General features: G+C 43.3%; 1 protein-coding gene across 1 annotated transcript in view; it reads left to right on the top strand.

Moving 5' to 3' along the window:
* The first annotated feature begins 2599 nt into the window (after positions 1-2599).
* LOC120839910 overlaps positions 2600-27820 on the top strand; it is a 38960-nt gene continuing 13739 nt past the window's right edge. Inside the window, exons 1-6 of the mRNA XM_040210307.2 lie at positions 2600-2696; positions 13777-13880; positions 19814-19879; positions 19986-20119; positions 22584-22630; positions 26975-27086. Of these exons, the coding sequence (XP_040066241.2) occupies positions 2600-2696; positions 13777-13880; positions 19814-19879; positions 19986-20119; positions 22584-22630; positions 26975-27086 (560 nt within the window). The remainder of the gene's footprint in view (positions 2697-13776; positions 13881-19813; positions 19880-19985; positions 20120-22583; positions 22631-26974; positions 27087-27820) is intronic.

Genomic DNA, 27820 nt, shown 5'->3' on the forward strand with positions numbered 1-27820 from the left:
TGAAAACTCCCGTTTCCTGGAGACACAACCACTTTCATCCAGCCTGCTTTGTTCCCGCGGGTGATACCGAGCAGTAGCTCCCTAGTGATTTCCAATAAAGTACCTCACGGTAACAATTTTGTGCGTTCTCTTCACTATTCCGTACGGTAACGGATAGAGATGTCGCTGCTGTTTTACCGGCAAGGCATGCGTACAGCAGCACAGACAAGACCGGCTTGTGGCAGGAACGTCTCGGGACACCGGTCTTGGCATGCCAGGTCAGCGCCCCACGGGGCGAAAATGGCCAGTCTCAATTCCAGAATCCGGTCGGTCCTGGGAACTCGTCGACCGTCCCTGGCTGTGTTCCAAGTCTTACCCGAGTGACCTGTCTCCTACGTCATCAGACCTCGTGACATCGCGAGTAAACGATCCGCGACTCGATGTTGAAACGCCAGGGTAATCACCTGGATACTACGCGGATTGGCTTTGTCTTGGGCTATGTCAAAAATAAAACACAGCAACGACGGCAGAAAATAGCAGACGATCTCTTTTCATCATGGAGAAAGCACTCGAAGAGACGATAATATTAATGACGACGCCGTGTTTTCTGAGGTGGCTCCACCAGCTCCTCTTGCTCACCTTCCTTTTCCGCTGTATATTGAGATCAGCTAGTCAGAAATAATTTGTTTTTATTAATCAGCGCGATGGCTGTAAATCTAGTCCAGGTGCCCTAAACGCATATGTTCCACGCATCATAATTTGAACCGATTACGTTTTGCAAAAATAGCTTCACATGGTGTAGCGGTAAAAAAGCAGGGGGCTTTCTCAACAGTGACAGGCAATTTATGTTCGCTTTGATGCGAATATGATTAAAAAATACTTCCAAACCGCTATAGGCAATTTCTTGGGGAGGGAGAGAGAGGGGGGCTTGTTGATTGATCATATACATGAAATCTTCGAAGCCTTCACTGCTTTACTAGTATTATCCTCTCATTACACATACCCTGGGGGACACAAAAATACTACCTCATCATTTACTGCGTTCGAACATTTTCAACCCTGAACGTGAGAATACGGCATTCCCTCCAACGCCGAGGGCGAGAATGCGGAGAAGCTGCACTTTTATGATACATTAACAAGTATACCTTCTCGGTGAAGGTGCACGGCCTGGATGTAATGCAGTCAATTCCAGGTTGAAAACAGTAAATCGCAAAAACCACGCATAAATCGCTGCACCTCATTCTTTGTCATTTCGAACGTCCGCTACCAAAGCCTGCGGAGCAAGCGAGCCTTGGCGACTGTCGGCGCAGAAAGCAAACGACGAACAGATCACGTGACGTATTTACTCGATTTGATCCGACGTTACCCCCCGATCGAGGAGGGTAGCGGGAGTAATTACTCTGGAGTAAACAACTCGCTTCCGGAAAGCGAGTTCTGACGTCATCGAGTAAGACGAGGGATCACTTCCTTTTCTCTGTCAGGAAAAGGAGGTGATGAAATGTCGTCATAACCAAGTGGGCCTCTGGTAAAAAAGAGAGATTGTCCTTCCGGCGCGCTTTCAAAGTTTGGATTTGGCTTGGGACAGTTTTCAGAGTAAATTATGGCGATGGATAGCTCGGACTCTGCACTCGATTCAGAACTTCTATGACTGGCTCCCTAGTGAAACATCTTATACATATAAGTAATTGCTTGGTCCAAGAAACACATATCATCAAATAAGATCATATAAAAGCATACAATATTGTTCTCATAAGGTTCTTGGATGGTCTTATATGATCTTATTTGATTATATGCGTTTATTAGACTAAGACATTTCTTATACGTATAAGATGTTTCTCTTGGGTTCAATTTCTCAGTCAAAACGTGCGCTCTATATCCTCTAATAAAAAGTTAATCTGTGAATCTTAGTTAATTACTGATCTTTTATATGCATTAACTCTAACGTAGTGTGCGCCTCGTCGTTCAGCTCATATGCACAAGCCACAATGCTCTTGGTTTGACGTTTTTTCTAAAGAACATTATGTAAACAATAAAAAAAAATAACACCCTGTATGGTGGCCTTTGATCTCTGGCACAAAATGTGTAAACTTTATCGCTTTGTTGTGTATTTGGAGAACACGGGAGTTGTTAGGCTCTCATTACAAGGTAATACTGACACCAACATCAATTTTTTTATTTGTAGTATAAACATGGATCGGTGAACATGTTCTTCATTACTTGATGAATAATACTAAAGTTGCCTTAACTGAATTATTTTATTGGAGTATTAGTACCGTAGATTTGATGCGGATAGACTAGGAATGCTTAAGATACCTACATCTAAAATTTAGTTCTTATAAAGTCAACGAACGCGGTAGTAATTTTTATATGTATAAAAATTACTTCCGCCTGGACATGTTTTTCAACTCGAGTTCCTTTTGAATAGACGTCATTGTTCGAACACAAGACACCAAAACAAATCAAAAGAAACCATTAAAATGACGGAAATGACGACAGCTGCTGCATATTTCGAAAGTTTTACTAATGAAAAGAGCTGGAGCCTTCCGCATCGCACATACATAAAAAGGTGTTCATGAAGTAAACAAAATATTCTGTCTACTGACTTTCTAAGCAATCCAACATGAGGATTACTGTCGGAGCGCTGGCATTCGCATCATGCATTTTTTGGTTTTCTGCTGAAGCAAGGGTTATAAAGGTTTTTAAGAACCGAAACTCAGGTGGGTAATTTATACCTTCATTTATTCTAAAACTGTCCTTCTTTACACGTGATCACAAAGGGAAATGATTCAAGCCCATTGAACATGCTTTGTTCCCAGCGGCAACTGACTTTTTCTAACGTTTGAGTAACTCTGTTGTCGTTTCTAGCAATATTCACAAGCAGCAAAAACTTGTAAAAGAAAAAAAAATCTTTTCGATATTGCGTGAAAACGACGACCCACGTTTTGCTAGAGCAGGTTAGTACAATCTTTTCTTTAAAGGTTAGAGCCCACCACGCGCGTGGCCGGCGCGGGCTCGCCCCCGTGCAGCGCCGCTCTTAAGACCCGTGTACACACTTGCAACCGAGTATGACCAAGACCATGTTTTAGGCCACTTTCGACAGCTTAGCGCCGGAGGCGATGTTGCGGAGCTGGTCCTAAGCCGTCGCAAGAGACTTTAAAAACCGGTCTTCTCTCAGTCGGTCCTACCCGGTTGCAAGTGTGTGAACGGGCCTTTATCGTCGGCGCTCTCTGGGTACAAGATTTTTAAGATCGACGGTGAACTCCGCTCTCGCGTCTCGCTCGCTCTTATAACAAAGTTGCACCAAATAGAGGGTGCACTGTTCGTCTTGGCTGTTCTCGTCGCGTGCCGCTGCAGTTCGGAGGCGCCGCCTTAGCAATTTGTGGTGCGCTGCCCCTGCGCTTTATAAAGCTGTCACAGTGAAATTGCGGATTTGTCTTCCCTTAAACACATTATTATGTTCCGCTGTGGATAAACACGTTCCGTCGCGTGTGCAGGGTTGACATCATTCACCATATTAGTGCATTTATTGCACCTCTGCCGCGCTGCTGGCTGGGAAGTCTGTTGCAGACAGGAGTGCTTGCGAAGAAAGTAGGATTTTCTCTTGGTCGCCATAGTCGTCTACAAAGCCGGAAGCTGCTCGACTTGACATTGGTTTACTCTGCTGTAAAATCCGCGCTCAAGTCAGCGCCGAGGCAGAAGTGCTTTGAATATATTAATATTGTGCATGATGTTGTGCACTTAAAAAGCGATACAACGTGCTTATCCACCGTAAAACATAATACTTCGTTTAGTGTAAGGAGACGGAAGACAAACACGCAATTTCACAGTACAGCTAGCGCTGCTTCATTCTTAAAGGGCTGGGGGCAGCACACCATCACTCGCTACGGCAGCTCCTCAGCATTGCAGTGTCACGCAACGAGCGCAGGAAAGACGCACGGTGCAACAGCCATTGTGCTCCACTTAGTTATCAAGGCGAACGCGACGCGAGAGCCGAAATTCCTCCTTGATCTCAAAAACCTCGCAGTCAGCGAGCGCCGATGATAAAAGCGGGCTGCACGGCAGGAAGCCCTCTCTGGCCACGCGAGCGGTGGGCTCTAAACTTAAAAAAAAGACTGTGCTTTTAATGAAACCTATATCATTATGGGGTTCCCTGAGAAAACTTGTAAAACTACAGGTTAAGACATAAAGAAGCATAATGTATATTCAAGTGAATAACTCACGGACAGCCATTTGGAAGATGCTTGGCATAAATAAGGAACAGAAAGACTTGTAAGTCGACTAATTTACAAACAAAGCAGTGTTACACGTATTCTTTTAATTAGGATTGCATTAGGGGCGTTTTAGCGGTGAAAAAAAGTCCCTTTAGGTGCGCTTCCGTTGTAAGTGTGCAAGGGGTGCAAGATGATTGATATAAAGTCTTTCACTGTGCACCGGACTTTAGAGTAGATTGTAATATAAAAGCATGGCTTGTTGTAGTTAATGCTGTTACCGCGTCATGGCCTTTCTGAAATTTTCGCTCTTAGTGGACTTAAGCAGAGTCACAAAGTTTGTCAACTTGTAACGAGCAAAAAAAGCTTCCAATGAAGACGATTGAAAAGCTTTGATTGCAGCCCATTCATTTGTTTCTAAAGGGTTGTAGCGAGATATGCCCTCCAAAGAAAGCGTTTATCCGTCTGAACGAAAACGAACACAATTCAAGCGCCGGACGGCGATTCAAAAGTTGGTATTCCGTAGGCCGATAATCACTAATACGTTACACTTGTTAGAACTAAATATTTGGCTTTTAAATGCTTCCTTCCACAGTTTGCGCTACTTTACACTGTTCAGCGCATCGACGTGCGTTTTGGTATGACCGATTTGGCGCTAGATATCTTATATGCAGACTTGAGGTTTTCCGGTGTTTTTATGAAGAAAAACCCGGAGATGTACTTACGTAAATATTTAATGTTTCATAATTTCCTTCGGCAACTGCTTCATTCAGACGTAGAAACATTCAGACGTAGAAAGCAGCGATTATTAGTAAAACAATTCCTGATAGACTAAGAAAAAGACAGAGAGTTTACTCAACTTGATAACCTTTAATACGTTTCACACGGACACTAATGCGAAAGTATTTGTAAGTAACGGACGGCAAGTTCGAACATCGGTTAAAGTCTGAGTAATCTTAAACGTGATCACTCAAAGCCTTTTCATTCCTCCTTATTGTGACACCTTTCTGCTTTACGATACAAAACGTGAACTACTTTTAAATTCAATATTTCCGCGAAGAAAAACGGCAAGCTGTTGTTATTTTCACAAGATTTAACCGATTACAACCGGTAGTTCAATTTTTAACACCGCTGTCAATTCTGACTTTAATCGAAGACAAAGTGACCACCTATCTTGACCGAATCACCGACCCAACTCTACTTATAGAAATTACGAAACCCCAAAGAGCGCCAAATGGCACGCTTGCCTTTGCGCCAAACTCGCTGCCGCCAAATCAAATTCGGCCGCGGCCGAATACGAAAGATGCTAAGGTTACTTTCTGCCGCTGGCGGCTATTTTCTCGAATACCCTCAGGGTGTAGCGCCTAAAACCAAAAGGCAAGATGCTTTTATTTTTCCATAAGGCGGCCGTCCCAGTCCCTCCCCTTTGGTTACATCGGTAGCTGTCAGCCATACTTTGTTCCATCTTGGGTCCGATTGCCAGCCAAAGACTGTAAGACAGTTCGTCGTACAGTCTTTGGCAAAAACAGACAGTTGAGACCTGTCTGTTTTTTCTGTCACTTCTGCTCTTCAAAAAAAACCCCAGTCTCAGGGTAAACGACGAAATGGTTGACTGTAAGACAGTTCGTAACTTTGAAAATATCACTCCCTACACAGTTCAATTTAGCCCCCAAAGAAACAATTAGAAAAACTAAAATTATCGTTCTTCCGTAAACGTTCCAAAATATTTTATTAATTCCATGCTAAGAATCCATTTAAAAAAATGTTCACAAAGAGCCATGATTTTTTTTTTTTTAATATTTGCAATGCACGTGGCAAACATATGCCTGCGTGCAACATTGGAGCTTCTTTTACTGCAGCGCACCGTTCTTCAGCGACCCAGTTTCAGCACTTTTTTTCCAGATGGGTTTTCCGCGTGATTCGACGCCCGCAATAGCCGAGCGACGTGCTTTGAAGTTGTCGTCCCCAAAGGGCCTCAAGACTGTCTTCGCATAGGATCATCTGGAGGTCAGGCGCGACAAATCGTATTGAACATCTATATGCAACTTTAACGGCGTGTAGGGACCGCACTATTTTTAATCGGAATGGTCGGATGATCGTCGTTGAACAGCAGTACGAGGTTGGTTCTGCGATGCGTAGTAGTAGCAAGAAGCAATACCAGTTTATGGTAATTTGGAGGGCTTCGAAGGTGTGCTATGATCTTTGCCTCATCAGAGAGGGGAGGGAAATAACAATTTCCATTTAAGTAATTAAAAACATCTCTCGTAGGTATTTCAACCCAGGTGCATTCCGAATAGGATTCTAAGTTCTTCCTTCGGTGAGACTGAACTACGGATGTAACCGCAACAACCCCACCCCCTAGTTTCATTCCCGTGGTATCATAATCTCTGTCTTGTCGATACAGAACATAATTAGACAGGGAATAGTTGAGACTGAAGATGTTAGCACAAAGCCAAGTCTCGGTCAAACAGATTATATCAGAAAAATTCAGCAGCATATTTGACATAAACTCATCTGACTTAGTACGTTAGCGCCTGATATTTTTAATGATAGACCTCAAGTGTCCGAAAAAGTTTCAGTTGTTACATATTCGGGCCTATATACTTTCAAGCTGTCCAGCTTTAAAAAAAAGAAAAAGAAACTGATGAAATATTGAGCTCTCAGGCCAGAGTCCCGGCTGGTTCAAACTATCGAAAACCGAGTGTTCCCCCAAAAGGTGGAACGAGGAGTAAGAGTTAAATTTCGGCTGTAGCTTGGTAACGGTAACAGGTTTGTTGTTATGTCACACACGGTAGTCATCAGACTAAACCTAGATACAAAGAGCGCCTTGGTTGACGATCGGCGGGGTACCGGAAGTGCCTTTTCAGCCCACCGAGCTCCAGCTGAAGCCGGAGAGCGTCGCGTTCGCTGCACAAGCGTCAATCCATTAGGTCCGGTCGCTATGCAGAAATTGCGGGAAAGTCGGAGTCTTCCCAGTTGCTGCACGTCAGGGCAGCGCTTGTCGCCTCGACTGTAGAAGACATGCAAACCTCTCCTTAGGCGAAAGGTGGCCCACCTGACAAGCCAGGAGAGGCTACCGTGGTCGCTGTATACAATGCTTGATGTCTCGAAGCAAGAGACAGATGTTCCAGCACCCTTTTGTCGAGCAGGCTGAGTTCGGAGCGCAAGAAGCCATTTTCAGCCCTGAGTCATTCTAGGTGCTCCTATAACTCTGCCATAAACAAGTTATATTCTTCCATACCCATGCCAATGCATTCGCAATGGAAGCATCGTTTGCACGAGCCCTCGCAACGTAAAAGCTGCTGCTTGCTGTAGAATCTAACGGAGCACGTGCCGCAGACGTCCGTCGGCATCGCTATCATTAACGCTATCATTCGCGCTGTCATTCGCGAGCCTTCTTACGTGGTGTAAACATTACCCTATCGGCAGTGACGTTTCAGACACCAGGCAATGCATACCGGAGGTATGCATCGCGCGGCTGCGCAACGTTATAATGGTCTGTTTCCTATGCTCCTACGTTCCTACGTATTTAAGCTCCTATGTTACTACGTTCCTATGTTCATGCTCTTATTTACATTACAATGAACCAAATAGAATGCTACAAGCCATACAACTAGATCCAACACGTTTGATTGTCATGTGACCTTCAAGAGGGGTGCACTGTCGCTTTGTCACTTGGTACGTTGAATTGGCTGGCATGACTCGTTACGCATACTACTGTATATTGTAATTTGAAAGTGAGCATAATGATGTCTAGGGAAAGGAATCGAAACATTTTGTTAGCAGACTTCCCATATTGTAGTACTGCTCTGAGAGGGTACCGAATTGCAGCGCCATCAACCATGCACGACACCCTGAGGACCGAACGCGCCGCAATTTTGAGTTTTCCTAGGCAACATTAGCCACATCACCAATAAAAATAACGCAGGTTTTCTTAATAACGCTATCTCTGTGTGGCCGAAAATGCGACAAAGAACGGTCACTGTCGATGCGCTGCTCGGGTTGAAACAGAAACCCCCCAACGATAATTGATTGCCGCATCGACCTGATGAAGGTTTTTTTTTTTATTTTAAAATAATATAATTTCGCATGTTTTTGCGGACTTTCAATTTACGGTTTATCAGAGGAAGTTTGTTGAAAATCTAGAATGAATATTATTTTTATTCCCGAAAAAACATTTCACGATTTTGACTTAATATAGTCTTTCTATATCTAAACAAAATGCAGGGCACAAGGAAAATAACAAAAACAAAACACTCACGATAGCTGAGCGCTAACTTTTTGTGAAAAGTCAACAAAGCATGAAATATTGCGTGCAAAAAGTTTCAGCTTAAAAATTCAATTGCACTCAGTCAAAACGTTGTCGAATTTGTAAATATGAAAGAATTGCGCAAGATTACAAGTTTGTGCGTTATTTTACTTGAAGTATAGACATACATAAACTTATCCAACTAAAATATAGCACTAGGAGCACTCTACACTTAAACACTTTTACTATGTAGAAATCTGTATTTTTAATTCCTGTGGCCCTCAAAGTTGCGTCTAGGCGCAGTTGAAAATATCGTTGTCATACTTCCTCCCATTCGTGCTTAATGTTTTTTAAACAAGGTAATATATTGCAGTAGGAAGGTCCGTTTAGTTGTGTGAGCATGCATGTTTTTCTTATTTATATAAACGTTTTATTGAAAACTCAATCATGGGCATGACACCCGAATGACCGTTGTTATCTGAACGGTGAACGTAGAAGTTTATGCTAGTTGGTAAGTAGACATGATAAAAACAAAACAGCGCAAAGACAAGGCCGAAGTAGAAGAAACCACAGGACACAGCGCTGACTTTCAACTGAAGATTTATTCAGACGCCTACACGAATAAATGTTCAGTTGAAAGTCAGCGCTGTGTCCTGTGGTTGCTTCTACTTCGTCCTTGTCTTTGCGCTGTTTTGTTTTTATCTTATCTGAACGGTCCTATGTTATTCCGGGCTCGCTTTTGTTTATGAGGTTACTTTCCTGTGTGCCTGCGTTTCCTTGTTTTTACGGTACATACGCACGAGTGTATTCCTACCTTCAGTACTAACTATGTACCCCTTCCCCCTGTCATAATGCCTTCGGGCGCTGCGAGGTAACCCGAATAAATAAATAAATAAATTATTCGACCAGTATATAAGAAACGAAATTGTAACGCTACTCTATGAAAAGGCTCAGATGAGTTTTGAACCACTCGGCGTCGCAGAGCGAGGGTTAAATACTTATACTACTTGCTAACAGGTAGTTTTAACATTGATACCTGAAGGTATTTAACTCTCTGACTGGTTCGTGCTACGCGCAAACTGCATAACTAGCATTCGTTCCGTACCTTTGTCGTAGCAATTCTTACAAACACTGGAGTGAAATAACCTTACTCAAGACCACGTCAACTCGTCATCAGCTGAGATATTTTAAAGTCTACTGGAGAGTTGTTCGTTAAAAGTTCTTGCCGTCGCGCTCTTATTGTATTGTTTTGTTTTTATTGTTGCATTTCCAAGCGTATTCTTGTTCAGTTCCTTGCATGTATTTTTTATGTATAAGTTGTTGTGCATCAACGAGTTTGTGACTCCTCCTACCACACCCACCGAAAAAAGGTTAGCTGTATGTATAAATAAAATAATAAAATAAAATTTAGCTAAGCTTGGTAAATACATCAAGCGTGAGTGCTCCTGATACAGATAAAAAAAAAACGCAAAACAAGAAACAACACCTATAAAGCTGTAACAGACAAAACCGTCGATTCTCCTGTAGCAGACGAAATCATCACCTTCAGATATTCGGCTGATGCGCCGCGCAAAGTGACACACATGGCAGAGATGAAATCATGCGTTTTAAAGCCGGAGTTCGGTTGGTCCTGGCGCCACGTGGCATGGGTTGCGTTCGGACATAAGATGCAACGAAGTATAAAGTCTGATCAAGAAAATGAAGCCAGGTTTGTCGGCCTGAAAAATAAAATAAACTGCGCTTCCAGCAAGCAGAAACTCAGTAAGAATGTGACGCTAGCGGGGATGATATAATACGAAAGCTTGAGCGTGGGTCATGGGTTGCGTTTGCCATACGAGCTGCAAGGAAGGGACGAGCGTGTTGAACCATAGCCTCCTCTACAGACCTTTCCAGCGGCAGTCTCGAACGACGCGATTTACAGCGCGCGTCCCTGGTTTTGAGAGTGTATGTCAGTGTTGCCCGACTGCGCTGAGCTGTGGAGTTTCTCGTCAGTGGGCTGTGGCAGCCTGCGTATGCGCAATTCCGGACGCTGGTAGTGGCTGACTTGCCGCGTTTTCTTTTTTATGTTGTGTTCTGTGGCGAAAATAATTTATAGAGGTATTTAAGAAAGCAGTGCTCTATTTCTGGGAACAAAAACAAAGAAATGAAAGCTGTTTTGGTGAGTTCGTGTGCGACAGAAAAAAATGCAACTGGAATGTTTGTTTCATTGTATGTTCATCGTTTTACGGCACCGTACACTCAGCCGTGTCAATCTATTTAGGTCAAAATATTTGACCACGCAGGATATTCGAACTGCATGGATATTCCCCGCCCACAACATGAAATTCAATGAGTCTCATCAATCGAAAAAACATATATTGTACGTACCCCACGGTGCCGCGTTATCCGAACAGGATTTGAGAATGGTGTCAAATAACACAGCATATCTGATATACAGTGTTGGCGATAGTCACTTCACGACAATCGGACAAAATTCGGCGTGTTTTGGGGAACATGTAGAAGGGAGTAGGGAGCCTTCATGTGCGCTCCCTAGAAGAGAGCAGCTTTTTTGCACAGTTTCAAAGCAAGTGAACGAACGTGTCTATTCTGTCCCCACACCCCGGACCCGACCCTATCAGCTATTTGTCGCGAAAACCCGGAACACAGCCGGGAAGGTTTTTGGAGATTATCTCAACGGAAATAATCCTTCAAGAACGTCGAACTGCCTGCGTCGCGGGCTGCTTGATGTTCGCTCTCTTCGTTCGTTTCCTGCGAAGGCCGAGCAGGCTACGAGCCCTGGTATTCTCTCGTTCACACAGTGGAGGATAACATACAAAGGGTAAGCATCCTAAATATGCGAATAAAGTAAAAACTTCCAAGAAAAGCCGGTGAACTCCGAATGCAAAATGCGGGTGGGGAGTCACGCTGACCGGGTTTCCGCAGCTCAGGCTTGTGGCCAGAAATTTCTGGCTGATAGGGGTCGCTTGATTCGCAAAATGGCTGCGGTCAGAGCGATATTTTTGCAAAGGTCTTCCACGAGAAGCGGCCGCCGAAATAGGTTGTTGCAGTTGTGGTAAATCGTAGCGCGATACGTGATCAAGCCGATTTATTTGGTCACTTCAAAAAGCTTCCTCCGGATTTGTGGGCACGCTGTAGTTAGGGGTCTCGATCGTTTAGTGTCTGCGACAAGGAGACGCATTACTGATGCTTGATCCCAAACGCCACCGCTCGTCTCATGGAAAAAAAGGTCTCTGCGCAGGAGATCGCACGATGACTGCCCTAGCGTAAAAAGGTTACGATGATTTAATATCCGAGCGGTCTACATGATATGTAGCAGGAGATGCAGCGCACACGAAATAGTAGCGGTGAGTGCAAGAGGGGTGTGAGGGCCATGAGTGCGTAAGGGCGGTGAGTGCGTGAGGCCCCCTTCAGATGGAGCATCTTTCTCAGCAATTTTGGTGTTGATGGAGGGTTGTTCTCTAGCTTTCCCTAGATCAGCACGAATTGCTGAGATCGGGTCCGGCTCGAAATAAGCAAGCAACTCGGAGCAATTCGAAGGCGTTTGAAGCGGCTGCATCCAATCAGGGACGCAAAATTTTCACGTGATACCTCGTGCCGGAGAGGACGACACCGAAAGACTTGGTTCTGGTTTGAAATCGATCGTTTTTGGAACTAAACTGTTTCAGAAAGGTGCATTAGTATTCTTAACGAGATTTAGATGCACAAAAACACGTTTATAACGCGTAACTGTGTCTAAATAGTGCAAGAAAAATAAATTTTATGATGACGATGGCAAATTGCAGCCATTGGTTGCTGCGTGTGATCGCGGGTGGCCCGTGTTGCTGGTGTTGCGACGTAAAGTTTCTGGGCGAAATTGCCCCATCTGAAGCGGGCCTGAGTGGCGTGAGGGCCGTGAGTGCGTGAGGGTGGTGAGTGCGTGAGGGGCGTGAGGGCGGTGAGTGGCGTGAGGGCTATGAGTGCGTGAGGGCCGTGAGGGCGGTGAGGGCGGTGAGGTCGGTGAGGGCGGTGAGTGGCGTGAGGGACATGAATGTGTGAGGGCCGTGAGGACGGTGAGGGGCGTAAGGGTCATGAGGGCGGTGAGGGGTGTGAGGGCCGTGAGGGCGGTGAGTGCGTGAGGGGCGTGAGGGCCATGAGTGAGCGAGAGGCGTGAGGGCGGTGAGTGGCGTGAGGGCCATGAGTGCGTGAGAGCCGTGAGGGCCGTGAGGGCGGTGAGGGGCGTGAGGGCTGTGAGGGTGGTGAGGGGTGTGAGGGGTGTGAGGGCCGTGAGGGCCGTGAGGTACAGTGAGGGTGAGTGAAGGCTGAAGGTGAGTGTGACTGTGAGGATGAGGGTGAGTGAGGGGATGAAGGTGAGTGTAGCTGTGAGGGTGAGAGTGAGTGAAGGGCTTAGGTGAGTGTGGCTGTGAGGGTGAGGGTGAGTGAGGGCGACCTAAAATGCCGAACTCTGCTTGCCAGCCCATAGGCATAGTGCACCTTATATAGGAGGCACTGATCCGGTCTACTGTATGTCGTAAAGTTTGCTGCCGATTTCCCTCCAGTACATGTACTCCCGGCTTGAAGGAGGGCAGCACCACGGATTGGCCACATTCGCACCAGTAAAGAAACCGTACGCGTGCGTATTCAGCTCGATGTACGCACTTCGTGCTTGACATTTGAGCGAGCGATGTCTTCAGCCACAAGAAGAAACGACGGCTCGGCGACGTCTTCGTGCAATCGGCTTGCTGGTTGCGAGTGTCGTATGGGATGAATATCAATTCTTCTGATCGGTCCAAAATTTCTCTTTCGAAGGAAGACAGAATTCGCCGGTAACGTCAACAACAGTTCTGAAGCAGAGGTCCCACGCCTGTCGTCCGCTGCCACACGCGAGTCCCACAAAAAGCGAAATGACGCCATGTTGAGAATTATATGCAGTGAACGCACAGAATGCTTACGGTTGTCTGTGCAACTTTTTTTTTCGTTTTCAATCCACGTATTTGCAGCTTTTCGAAAGCCACAAAAAAATTGGTTTTCTATTTTTTTTCTATTTTTAGTATTGAGTGTGTGGCTACAGTGACCTACGACTTTGATTAAATTTGGTGGTGGCGTCGAAACCTTAGAAAACGACCCGTGATCACGGAAAAGAGAATGAGCGCGACTCAAACCGGCCAGTTCTTGATTGCCAGTTTTCGGGCGGAAAGAAACCGAATTTCGAGCCGCAAATTCTTTTCTGGGTAGTTGGGCTCTCATATGTCACGTACAACTAAAAACCTCGGCGAGTATAAATACCCTGTCGGTGTCCCTTTAAGTGTAAAATATATTTTAATTCACAATATGCCTTGTGTTTCTTTTAATCAAAATATATAGCTAATAAGACCATTACAATCGGCTTTCAATTGGATGGATTTACACAACTAGACGCAAGATTGGACTCCGAAGTCGGAAAATGGCTGGCGAACGTCACAAATCAGGTAACATGTCCACCAGTATGCTAAGACGGAGCACACGAGGCAGCAAAACTATTGGAGAGTGTTTTAGCATGCTACAATATATTCTGAAAATGAAATAGAGAAACATTTTTTACCCTCTGCGAAAACCGCTTAAATCAAAACTGTTACTCAGACGTGTGGTACAATTTTTGTTGGTTTTATTGATTTAATATTTTTGTAATGTCTCGCAGCGCTTTCGGAATGTTAATGTGCTAGAGTCAAATGTATTACTTATTTCTAACCGTTCTTGTGGGTGTTTTTCTTAGGACGGAAAAAAACTTCGAAAAATATACTAGATATAAGAACAATTTTGATAAACTAATACGCTCGACGATGGTACACGAGTATAAACATGCAATTAGTAACCTAATTAACTAAAATTCGCTAATCATCTTTTTAACTTTTTAGTAGCCATACATACGCTGTGTAGTTGGGGTCGGCTTGCCGTTGACCGCTTTAAAACACCGCTCGCCTTATAAAAAAATTAATATTCTGCATTCGTCTAAGTAGAAAACAATAACGTTCAAAGTGTGAATATGCCTCCTGCTCGTGAGTTCAGTGTAGGATCGACATTTTCAGAACGCGATGCGAAAACGTTTTTTGTCCCAAAACTCTGCTTCCTGAAAGGCCATTCCTTCTCCACAGCGTTTTGCTACGTTTTTGGTCATAACTCCCCATTGGAGCCCTTAGGCTCCAATGGGGAGTTTTCACGAAAGAGAAAAGAAGGAAACACTCTGGCTCAGCCACTTAGTACTTCAACGGGGCCACGTTTAGCACCGAATAGTGAGGCGCGAACAATAAGCCGGGTATGGGCTACCCCATACGGAGGGCTTTTGTGAGGCATAAGTAAACAGTCGTTATAAGTAGTACTAAACTATGTGTATGATGCGTAACATTTTGTATTATTCGTCACTTCCACAGTAATTAGTGACAATGCAAAGAAGATACTGCCTTTATTTATTTCAGATTAGCTGTGTATCAACATTACGCAGCTTGAGTTCTACGTTTTCTTCTAAAGTGATGAGCAAGCATATTGCGGTTTCATAAAGAATGGGCGCAGGCAAGCATTGGAAGAATATATATATATATCCCCACAGGGGGCACCTCTGAAAGCAGGTGATTGGAGAGAGTTGTCTCTATGTACCCCGAGCCCCGCGGGGGGCACCTGCACCTTAGGTGCTAGGTGTTTGATGGGTAGCTTAACCACGGACCCCAACACCGTGGGCCACCTTACCGCACGCAAGGGCACCTGCTTTAGTAGGTGCTTGGTGAGTGGCGTCGCTACGAACTCCGAGTCATGTGGGTTCGCCCATTACGCTTGGCTGTGCGTGGCTTAACCCCGCTCCGGGGAAAAAGGGTTCTTGGTGGTTGAGCTGAGCTCGGGGTACATTTGGACCCTGCTTCTCGTAGACGGGTGTCCTGGCTTGGCCATACCAGGATAATTCAGCCAGTCGCCTTCTCTACCCTCCCTTTCATCCACTCACTTTTCCTTCCACCACTTTCTCTTTTCCCTTACAGTCTCTTCCTTCTTTTTTCACCTTAGGCGGCAAGGGCCAACCTTGAGTGGAAACAGGAATTGCCCCTGCAACCACACTCGGCTATAGTGCCCGGGCATAACTGGTAGTGTAATTGTTTCAGCCAAGCCCTTCTTGCCATGGAACATTACCTACCCTCTTGTTTGGCTCTGTGGTGGGTGGTGCACTCGGGCACTGAACTTTCCTTCTCATCTATATGGGTTTCAAGCAAAAGTAAATCTCTGATCGGTCCCTGGAAAAGGTCCGCAACGAAGAAACCTTTCTTCCTTCGGAGTCACGATGTAACACTGACTAAATCACCAAATCGTAGTTCATGCCGAGGACGCACCCAAGCACTGTCTAAAATGTCAGTCACCTTTCCTTATTGCAAAGGTGTTGAAAGGATTCTTAGGGGAATGGTTTAACTGAAAACAGATGCTTACTGGTGACCTCTTACTAGAGGTAGTCGAAAAAAAAAGGCAGTGGCTTTGCACGGCCTTAACTCTATCCAGGAAACAAAGTTTATCGTGTCTGCTCACCGCGCTGAACACCGTCCGCGGTGTTATTTCAGAGAATGACCTCATAGACTGTTCCATGGAAGAAATTCTCGAAGGTATGCATGGCCAGGCCGTTGTCGCTGCCAAACGTATATATCACCATCCGAAGGGATAGAAAGGAAATCCCTACAAAGCACATCATCCTCACCTTCTAACTAAATAGCCTACCGTCCTCTGTTGACGCAGGATATTTGAATTGTAGGGTCCGACCTTACGTGCCAAACCCTATCCGTTGCTGCCGTTGCCAGCGGTTTGGGCACGGCTTGCGTTCCTGCCGTGGTCGGGAGAGATGCGCTTAATGCAGAAGCAGCGAGCACTTTGCTGATGATTGCCACGAAGGTCCCTGGTGTGTTAGCAATAAAGAAAACTACCTGGCATATTTCAGATCTTGTGATCGTGTCAAGAAAGAACACGAAATTCTGACTCTGAAAGTGACAGAAGGAATTACCTACCTTGAAGCGAAGCGACGCATCTTTTGGTTTAAAAGAGGTTCATTTGTCGAGGTGGTGCGCTGGGGACCTGCATCGCCTACGGCAACTGTGGGAACGCAAGTGTCCTCGGTGCTTACGCAACCACTTAGGTTCCCACGTACCAGGTTGCGACTCCAACTCCTTGGGAGTTCCAACTAAGCTGCACACACAGCTGCTGCATCGAGCCATAGGAAAGTCTCTGATGCTTCAACAGAGGAGATGGAGGCCACCCCGTTGCAGACGGAAGGCACCTCTTCTTAGGGTGGTTCGCATAACTCACCAAAAAAAGGTGGACATACACCGAGACGCACGAAAGGCTCGGAGACATTAGCTGAGGAGATTAAGGTTACCCTGTCGCAGACGGAAGGTACCTCCTCTCAAGTAGAGCCTCAAAACCCACCCAAGAGTAGGGATTCAAAGAAGACAATGACCAGGATCATTGGACCATAAGTCACAGTGCTCTTGTTTTTGGTTTTTAGGGCCAAGGCCTTATGCAATGGAGTTGCAGAGGGCTTTTTCGAGGTTTAGTTGATGGAAATTTTCTGCTCCAGAAAAAATGAGCCAGTAGCACTCTGTATTTAAGAAACAAACTTAAAACTATCGAATACCAATTTTTGAAAGTCGTGCCAAATTTTAACAAAGGGTCGGTTAACCTCCGCTTGATTTTCAGGAGTTTCCATTGTTGTGAAGAGTGATGTTGCAGCCCGTGAAGTAACTCTAGCCACCGTTCTAGAGGCTGTTGCAGTAATATTTTACTTGGTTGGCTGCTTACTGTTTGCTCCTTGTACATACCACCCTCATTTTTCTTATCAACAGAAGATCTTGATCTGTTGACTGGTCGATTGCCAGAGCCCTTTTTTATACTTGGGGATTTTAATGCACACAACCCATTTTGGGGGAGTCAACGGTTCGGGTAAACGTGATTGAGCGTTACGTTTCATCAAAAGTAACTATGTGTGCCTAGCACTGGTGAACCAACATATTTCAGCTCACTTCACCACTCTTTTTCTTGTATTGATCTTTCCATTTGTTCCCCGGATATATTTACCTTTTTTCAGTACTGTGTGATTGATAACCAATATGACAGTGATCTCTTCCCAGTTCACCTGGCCTCAACTTCTGCCTACATTAGCGTCACGTCCTTCCCGGTTGAAGCTTGAAACTGCAAACTGGGTGCTTTTTCAAAATACTGCTTTGTTTTCCCATGACCTCCTTGACATGCTTCCTTTCAATAAAGTAAACGACCATATCAGTACAATCTTAATAGAGGCAGCGCAGGTTTTTATTTCCGAAACGACAGCCTTTTTGCTTGAACATTATAAGCCTTGGTGGTGCTGTGAAGCTGAGAAAACAATAAAATAAAACTTGGTGAATTCTACGTCAATATCCAACTCCTCGAAATATCTTGTCGTTTAAGCAGAAATGTGCGAAAGCACGCTATGTCTGAAAGAAGGCAAAAAAGTACTGGATTGGCTATGCCTGCTTTATCAATAGTTCAACACTTATCGAGGTCATCTGGGGCAGGGTCAGGAAAAGAGACGGAGACTACCGTCAGTATTATATTCCCTTAATTTCGTCACCAGGCGCTGATACTCCCTGCTTGCTGGAAGAGCAAGCTAGCTTTCTGGGCAAGCAGTTCCAAAGAATATCAGGATGTGGAAATTACAACAGTAACTTCTTAAGTCACAAGGCAAGGGCACAGAAGGTTAGGCTTGATACTACTGGCAACAACAACGAAGAGTGCAACTAACTTTTGCACTTGATGAGCTATGTTATGCTGTTACATCATGAAAGCCTTCAGCCCCAGGTTCCCGATAAAGTCGATTAAATCTTTCTAACCCATCTCACTGAATCATGTGATTTTTTAATCGCGTATGGAGAGAAATGCAGCTACTTAATGAGTGAAGAAAAACAACCCATCATAATTGCCTTTTTAAAACCAGAAAAAGACAGATATAGTGCCTCTAGTTACCACCCTATTGCGTTGACTTGGTCACATGGCCCCCAAGGTCACGTGGCCCCTCCCAAGGTCACTCCAAGGTCACGTGACCCCCCAGGTCACCCCAAGGTCACGTGACCTCACGTGACCTCGGGGGTGACGTGGGGGTCACGTGGCCCCTCCCAAGTTCACCCCAAGGTCACGTGACCCCTCCCATGGTCACGTGACCCTTCGAGGTCACGTCACCCCTTCCAAGGTCACCCCAAGGTCACGTGACCCCCAAGTTCACGTGACCCCTCAGGTCACGTGACCCCTTAAGGTCACGCGACCCCCGAGGTCACGTGGTCGCCCTCCCTGAGGTCACGTGACCTCCCTCTCCCCCGAAGTCACGCGACACTCCCCCCCCCCCCCCCCGAAGTCAGGCAACACCCCCCCCCGAGGTCACGTGACCCCCTCCCCCCGAGGTCAGGTGACCCCCCGGAGCATATTGAAGAATGAGGGGAGGAGGAGGAGAAGGAGGAGGAGGAGGAGGAGGAGAGGTCTACCTTCCCCTCAGTGCCCTTCGTTCCTCTTCCTCAAGAGCTGCGCTCCAATTCGGCGTTACAGGGAGTTGTAAACGGCTTTCAATTTTTTATATGAAACACTTTAAAAAAATATGCATAGTTTATCTTTTGCTGCCGTCAATTGTTTTTGCTGCACATGAGTACGAACCGGTTCGAACTGGTTTGAACCTTTACTTTTTCACTCCGGAGTTGAACCGGAGCTGAACCGTTTTCCCAAAAACGGAACGAAAACCGGAACGAAAAACATTTCGGTTCAACACCCTGATATTGGGAGTAAGGGAAGATTAACAAGTGCTTATCTATATATGTTCTGTTGGTTTAAGGAATAATGCATTACAAATTAATAAACTAAAACATTACTATGACCACAAGTAATTGTTGCGCATCTGTTTATATTCTTTATTCTTCATACTCGTACCATACCAGCTTATCACCCCTGAAAGCTGAATCAGGTTTACTTAGTCTCGCTTGTCGTCGCCGCATCGCTACCGTCTGTTTGTTTCACAAGTTATTTAATTCCCCCCTCTGTATCTCACCTTACATCGTACCTCCCACACGCATATCTCACCGCACCAGTCATCCTCTCCAGGTTGCTCGCCCACGCGCTCGCACTGTCACTTTTTCTGCGTCATTCTTCCCCCGAGCAGCTCCAGACTGGAACGGCCTTCCCCACCACATTGCTGCCATCACCTGCCCATCAATCTTCTTCGAAAATGTTACCAATCATCTCTCGTCCTGAAGACCAGCACCTATGTTTGATTATTTTTGTAACCCCACCCCTTATGTAATACCCCCTAAAAGGGGGTCTTTAAGGTAATAAAATGAAATGAAATGAAATGAAATATTAGTTCATTCATTACATTTCTTTGCAGGCCGAAGCCAAGTTGAAGAAGAATTTGGGCATGGACATAACACTTGAAATTTCAGACATTAATGTCGTAAGTGTGCTAATATAAATATACCAAACCGTTTTTTTTCTTTCGCCACACTTATAGCGGTTTTAATATAAATGTACTTAACGATATCCTTAATTTTTTTGTTTAGCCTCGTGATCAATTTTTGAGTGCAATTAAGACATGGGCGACTGGTGGATATATGCACGCCGGTACGGTTGTAGATTATATGAAAGCATATTTTTCTCAGAGCTACAATCCTGATATTCTTTGCCTTGTAACAAGGTGAGTAGAGCATTTGAATCAGACATTTAATTGATGCCATTAAATGTGACACCGCTAGAAACATTCGCTAATTTGTGACCGGTTAATTAGATACGCAGAGTTTTTTTTTACCCTGATTTTCTACCTTTGTGAGAATGACTTGTTATAAAATTCTTAATATTTCATTTATTCGATCCAATGATAAGGGGTTGTCAATAAGTTTTTCTTCCTAGGCTGTAACTTTTATATTAAGGCATGGAATTAAAAGGTGTCGTATTCAAATGAAAACTGAGATTCTCTTCTCCCCAGGAGCACATAACTTTCCGGTTTGGTCCCAACTGGCGGGGATGCATTTCCGCTACCGGTGCACTACTCTCCTCATGCCGTCGTAGTTGATTGAGGGCGGCATTTGACGACACCAACGTCGCACCGCATCGGTAACCTCGTCGTCGGACTCAATCCGTGCACCCTTGAGATGTTACTTTATCTTTGAAATAGTCAAATGCTGATGGCGTAAAGTTGTGGCTGTAAGGTGAATGAGGCAAAAACATCTTGGAACTGCAGGTCTTCCGGTGCGGCGCTGGTCTTCTCAATTGCCGCCCTCAATAATCTATGATGGCATGAGAAAAGGAGCGCACTTACAAGGGAAGTAAATCGCCGCGAGTGGGGACTATATTGAGAAGTTATGTGGTTCTATGAAAGTGGAGATTTCAATACTTTATATGAACGTAACATGTTTCAATTCCATCACCTAATAAAAAAAGTTATAGCCTAGGAGGCAAAACTTAGTGATCACCCCATACGGCAAAGAAAAACAATTTCTCAATGTTAATTATAAATGAGCCGATATCAATAGAACAAACTCGCAAGTTTTCTGGAAGTATGAAGTTTGACATTAAAGTAATAGCTAATATTTCGGTGCGCTAAGTTGTAAAGTCTTAAACATCCTGCCATTGGATCGTACAACAGGAGAGAAAAAATGATTAAGAGCTCTAATTTATGTCATCTTGATAGAATTTGTAATATATTTTTGTATAATGTTAAGTTTGTATAAATTTGGTTAATTGGGCTAGTTGGTTCATTGTTCATAGTTTGAAGTGCGGCGGAGGGGCACTGGAGTTGAATTCAAGGCATGGCGCGTTTTTCTGCATCGCTGATAATAGGGTAAAATTTGTATATCTGTATTCTTTAGAAAGAAAGAAATATAATTTTTTAACAAAGCGGCGTATCACTTTTTGCACTATTTGTTTTTTGTCTTTATGAAAATGCGGCGAGGCAGAGGTTGTAGCACATGCCATTTGCACGCACACAAAATGCAATATTTCTCTGCACATCCACTTAGACTGAAGTTTCGGTTTTTCATTTATAACACTTTCTCGCCTTAGGGAGTTTTTTTTCCTAGTCACGATATCATAATTCATTAATTTGCAGGCGTTTTCCGTCGAAACCTAGAACCTCCTCTCCCGTCCAACAGCTCGGTCTATTTCTGCCCCTTCCAATGCGGGCTAATAAAGCGAGCTCGGCCGGTGACACAGCAATAAACTCTCCGCAGAACACGTCCAGCCGTACAAAAGTAAAGAGCGCGTTGATACAATCACGGAGATAAGACAAGTACACGAGTGAAAGTCTACGCTTGAATAAAAAAATTGAATGTCTGTGGTGGAGTGAGTGTGGGATGAAATAAATATAATAACAACTCACCTCGTACTGTTTAGTGAAGTCGTTCTGTATATTCAACGGCGGATATTTCAAATACTGATTGAAATAGAAAGGCCAGTTCGCACAGCACTGTTTTAATTATGCTTTTTTACATTATGGGGGCTTAACGTCTGGTTATATCGAGCTGCAACCGGGTGTCACCGGGAAATTCGTGCCATGCATGAAGCGTGGTCGTAGATTCAATGAACACTCTTACACGTGTTAAACGAAGCATGGATGCCACAGTGACTAAGAAAGTAACACAAGATAGTAAGGAGACGTTACTTACTGTTTAAATGGCTCTTAATATAAATATTTTGCCAGCACTGCTGCACGATATTTATCGAGCTACTGCGGTTCCTATTAATGTCTCCTTTAGGTTTTGTTTTATATAACGCGGGTAATTTTGTGCGTGCTAGGCCTTCACATCTCTGGAATATAATAATAGATGATAAAATGTGAATGTAAAATATTTTGAACTGCCGCAGTTAGGGCTAACTTATTTGACTTGATTCCACGGCTCTGGGAGAGGGTAACTGGTGCGGGACCTTTTTTTTTTAGTGTATATGTGTTTGCTTCTGTGTGTGCAAATGTTCTCAGAGTCTGATCGAGCGGCTTTAGTTTTCTCTCCCACGCTTACGCGAAAAAATTAAAATACATACGTGTTATCTTAACAAGGATCCAAGCGTCTAGACGTAGTAAATAATAAAAACATATTAAAACATAATAATATTGTTCCATCGGTATATCGTGCTACATGAAAATTGCAACATTGTTTTTTCTTCAGGGACACACCATATGGCCATAATGGCTTAGGCTTAAACGTTGAACAAGGTGAGTATTTGGCAGAAAATCAGTATAGATTTCTGTTTATTTATCGGCTAATACGTTTATGTGATGTCAATAACGTCATAATAGTACCGATAACAGCTTTCAGATGCATTTTGATAGACGTATGCATTTTAGTAGACATTAACAAAGTTATTAGGGAGATGAAACGCAAGTAAACAAATGTTTTAAAACAATTTGGATTAGTACCGCGTAATTAAGCGTAGTGACCCAATTAATCGTTTTTTGGCAACAATTTATTTTGTCAATCTAGGCCTTTGAAATTGATGAGAAACCAGTGCACAACCAAATTGATATTCTTTGGCCAGAGCCTGGGTATCTTGGCCCTGAATCGTCGAGTAAGTCTTTACGGCTTCACTCTCTGGTTGTTTGGTCATTGCCTAAATTTAGGTTCATGTTTGGCACTTTGGCAGTTTTGTGGCATACCAAAGAAAGGCCAGACTCGACATTTCTCTGGTTATTTAGAGCAAGAAAAAAGTACTTTAAACCTAACTAACGCTTTAAAACGAAACCGCCAAGTAACAGTCTTCTGGACTGCATTTAATTTTATTTCATTCATCTCTTTTCATTTATTGATACTCTCAGCCTTTTCACAGGGTTATAGCCCTGTGCCAGGCAATTTAATAATCGAAAATCAGAAAAGTCAGAAGAGGGTGAGGTAGAACCTAACTTGACAATATTTGGCCAAAGTCTGGGTGCTTTGGACCTAAATTACCAAACGAGAGCCAGTGTTGGGTTTTACTGTTTTAATCTCGGTTGTCCACTGGAAGCCTTGGCCCCAAATAATCAAAGTGCCATAGTTAGGCTTCACAGCCTGTTTGTTTGGGTTCTTATGTGGCACCATTAGGCTTACTTCCCATGCAAATTCTAGAGCTAGGATTCATTGCTAGTTGTACGGTATTTACTCGCCTTTTTTAGTTCGTGTCCGGCATTCCGGCAGCTATGTGACTTAGCAGGAAAAGCTGGAATTCGAATATCTTTACTTTATTTAAAAAAAGAAGTTGTTTGGCTTTAACTAATGAATTGAAGCAAAAATTTATTAGGCCCAAGTTAGGCCCTTAAAATTGGCGATTTTGAACAAAGGTAGGCAATATTCTTGCATACTGCCTAGGTTATTCAGCCTAAGTTCGGCCCCTAAGGTTGCCAAACTTGGGCCAAGTTAGGCATTTCTCTTGGTTTGTACATGGGGAACCACATAATTCAAAACAGCAGTATTTAATTTGAGGTTTTAGGAGAACGTTCTCGTGGGAGATTGGGGTATGCCAGACTTTTACACACTCCTAATTGGTCCTTTCTGATAATGCACTGCGAACAACACTAATATTGACATTCCTTGTGTAGCAGTATTTTCGATGCAGTTTTATAAAAATTAGACAGAACTTTGTAGTCACATCTGGCTTTCATGGGCTATAACGTTATTAACTATATAAGATAACTTGTACACAGAAATTTCTTTGATGGAATGGATGTCTTACAAAGTGTGAGGTCAAAATAAATATTGAAACTTGAACCCATAATTTTATCGGTGTTCTCAATGAAGATTTTTTTTAATATTTCCCAAAATATTATGCTGATATATGGCTTCACGAAGTTATAAAACTGACGCAGAAGACATGGCCAAGCATGCCAAATCATCGTGCTCGTTCTTCAGAAATAGGACATGTCTACAAAAGTTCGGAATTCCGGCCAATGACGTTCCCTATGCAACAAACACCACACGCAGCGCAACTTAGTTTTCATCAGAGGTGGCTCAATCCGAATATTATATACTTGAGAAACAAAACCACACAATTTTGGTTGAAATTTGGGATGTTTGAGCGCTTTAGACGTTAAAAAGCTTGGTTTCCTTTACGCAGGACTTGGAAAGCATAAGAATAGTTCGCCGGGTTTCAACATACGTTGACCTTCGATTGATTAGTCGTCCGAGTTTTTCGTGTTTCCATGCTAGTCTTAACCACACTCGACGTAGCAAAATGACTATAATTATGCTAAAACTGAGGTGCACTTTAATCATGCTTTTCTCCATGGTTGTGGCTCATCACGGGGAATCTGTTAAGGGACGGAAAAACTGAATATTAATACCGAGATGAAAGACAAATGGCAGCAGTCCTAACACGGGAAAGGCTTATTTTGAGACTTGAGGCTTTTCAATCGCAAATGCCCAAAAAGTCGGTGATCTTGTTCTTCGAAAAATATTAATTCAGTTCATCTCACATCCAATTTAGCAGGAACAAGGTTAATTATACAGGCTGTTTTTTTAGACTAAACGAGTTTTGTTTTAATAAAACAAGCCGTGAAATCGGCGGCCGAATGGGTTAGCGCACCTCAGCTCGGAGCAGTTGTAGCGGAAGCTCACGCACCAGAGCCCAGGGATCCTTGGGTTAATCTACACCCCTGCACGTTTCTGTTTGGATGAGCATCGTACCGTAATGCCGTCGTGTATGACTACCGCGTGGTGTACGTCAAGAACACCAGGCTAGCGGTTGTATTGCACCGGAAAAATTTTGAGACTTCTCATCTACAGTTGAGACACCAGACACCCTTAAAATTGGAATAACATCCAGCTATGTAAACATACATACCCCACGAATAATACTGTAAAGCCATTAAAACATCTGTTATACCTCGAAGAAAGGTCCGCCACACTTGCAGCAGCTTTTTACCTATTCATTAGTATAAATCCAAAAACACGTACGTTGATCCGTTTTATCGGATAATATTATTTTTTATATTGTTAATCAGGGATGGGCATTATTTCAGATACAAATATTTGAAATACGTATTTCAAGTACTTTGTGTATTTTGCATTTGTATTTAATTACAAATTGGGTGATGTATTTGACGTGTGTATTTAGATACTAAAACGTGGGTATTTGAAATACAATTGTAATTAAACACAATTTTGTGGGCGAAAATACATCCCTCAAATTTATTGTCACGTCTCATTTTGCTCATCCTAAGACGTGTCCAGAGCATGAAGAAAACTGCGTTCTGAACCGAATGCAGTGTCTCTCAATCAAGCACAAGCGTTTAGTGACTTTGTGATTACGGTGCTAGTCCAGGGCAAGAATGGTGACGGAGTCGACGTTCACCGGCAGACTGGCTAAATAAGTGCCTGTGACAACTTGTGGTGCTTTCCAGCCTGATTTCCATCCATATTTTTGCGGAACATTCTAAATGCGCGAGTCATCCAGATTTTCGTAACTGGTGCGAGTTGCAACAATAACAAATTCTCTAACTAGTGCTGCGCGTCTTGGTCGTCTCGGTTCTTTGTTGGTCTATACCAAAACGTAATCAACAAAAAAAAAGCTGCTTGAAGCTCTGTACTTTTTTCACCTATTACGCCCAAGCTGATTGCATTTTTTTTGGATGATTATATTTCTATTACGTTACTAGAGCATCGCCCACTAACTCCCAAGTGTGCGATGCAAAATTAAAATGAGATACCCAGAAACCCGTTGCAGGTGCCCTGAAGTCGCTGACGCAAATTTTGAGGAATGTATTTGGAAAAGTATTTGGAGGAGACCAAATACATTTGGTTGTATTTGTATCTTGTACTTAAACGCTTTTTTGGATTGTAATTAGATTTGTAAATAAATACATTTTTGACGAAGTATTTTGTAGTTGTATTTCGATACATATTTGCATGTATTTTGCCCATCCCTGTTGTTAATAACTCCTGAGTTTGATGACCGCATTCAAAACGCTGTAGATAGTATTTAATAAAAAAGGACGTTTTTTATTGCACATTTATGTACCAATAGTGGAGTCCCAAACTATCTAGTTAAGGTCAAGTGCAAAAAAAAGAACATAAAACCTGATAAAGGCTTAACGACTTTTTGGGCAATGAGGTGTTTTATGTGTTGTGCGGTTAACTTTATGCAAAAGTATTGGGGCTGTTTTCCGTCATTGTAAGATATCCATGCGCTCAAACGCTTGAGTAGTTTTTTATTACTAGCTATGAAAAAGCACGGACAGGCATTTCTTTGGTATAAATTATTAATGCATATATAATTCAAGGCCACCGTTTTGTTTAGTGGTATGTTTTCAACGCAAAATACACCGGGTTAAGCTGTTATAATTAATCAGCGGCTACACAACCGGAATACTTTTAAAATATACCTTAAAGGTTGGTAACGCAGTTTTGTATGTAGGGCATCGTAATTACGTGGTTATTATTTTAGAGCTTTCTTTTAGATATCATGATTGAAGTACGTCCTTATTGAGACTTCGAATGCACGCCTGACGCAACAAAAAGCTCCGTCAATACTAAGTGCCGTAAAACATATGAATAAGCCAAATATAACCCTTTGGATTTTTTTTACTAAGGCTATTCAAGATACAAGGATTTGTGCAAGGATATGGTTCCCATTATTATACAGTACAAGTTAGAGGACACTAAGAAAAGCGGCTCTTTGTTATTTAATTTGATTAAAAGCAGGTGAGTAAACCACATTTATCAACACTCATAATTTTATTCTACTAAATGTTGATCCCTTGTTTCTTTGTTCAATTTTATTTATAGTAATAGAGATATTGGATTGATGTAACATTTTCAATCTGGTTTTCTTCAATAGCTTACGCGCGACGATCAACATTTAGTTTGGTGGTGAAAGATAGAGACTTTGTTATGGTAATGTTGATTTGCATCAACCAAGTGATACACTATTGGCTGATTATTCCAAGGTTGCGTTGGAGTGTGCACACATCTAGATAAGGGTATTTGGGGCGATAAATGACGCGTACTTCCTGACGTTTTTTGGCCCTATAAAGCTTTCGCTTTAATACCCCTTTAAAAGGTAAACCATAAACATGCATCATTTACCTCGAAAAAAGTTATTTCTTTCTTCAAAACCTTCTGTGGGCACCCTTAGCACCTCAAGGCGGCACTCCAGGATACAAGCAGCGCCGGCCTCGCTCTGAATTCGACGAAGCTAATGAGAAACTAAAGTATCTTGGTCACGTCAAAAGCTACGAATGTTTTCGTCCGGATCACAAGAAAAATAGTCGCCATATTCTCCATGCCATAAAAGGACGTCACGAAATGTAAGGGTATCTGCGCCTTCTGCAGGCGTTTTGTTGAGAATTTCTTCTGGATCACCTCGCTGTTCATTCACCTCACAAGATATTCCATTGCGACGTCTATTGACTCCTCAGGTTCATGGCCACTTTGAC

This window comes from Ixodes scapularis, unplaced genomic scaffold (assembly GCF_016920785.2).
Source record: "Ixodes scapularis isolate PalLabHiFi unplaced genomic scaffold, ASM1692078v2 PGA_scaffold4__175_contigs__length_147842914, whole genome shotgun sequence".
NCBI lineage: Eukaryota > Metazoa > Arthropoda > Arachnida > Ixodida > Ixodidae > Ixodes > Ixodes scapularis.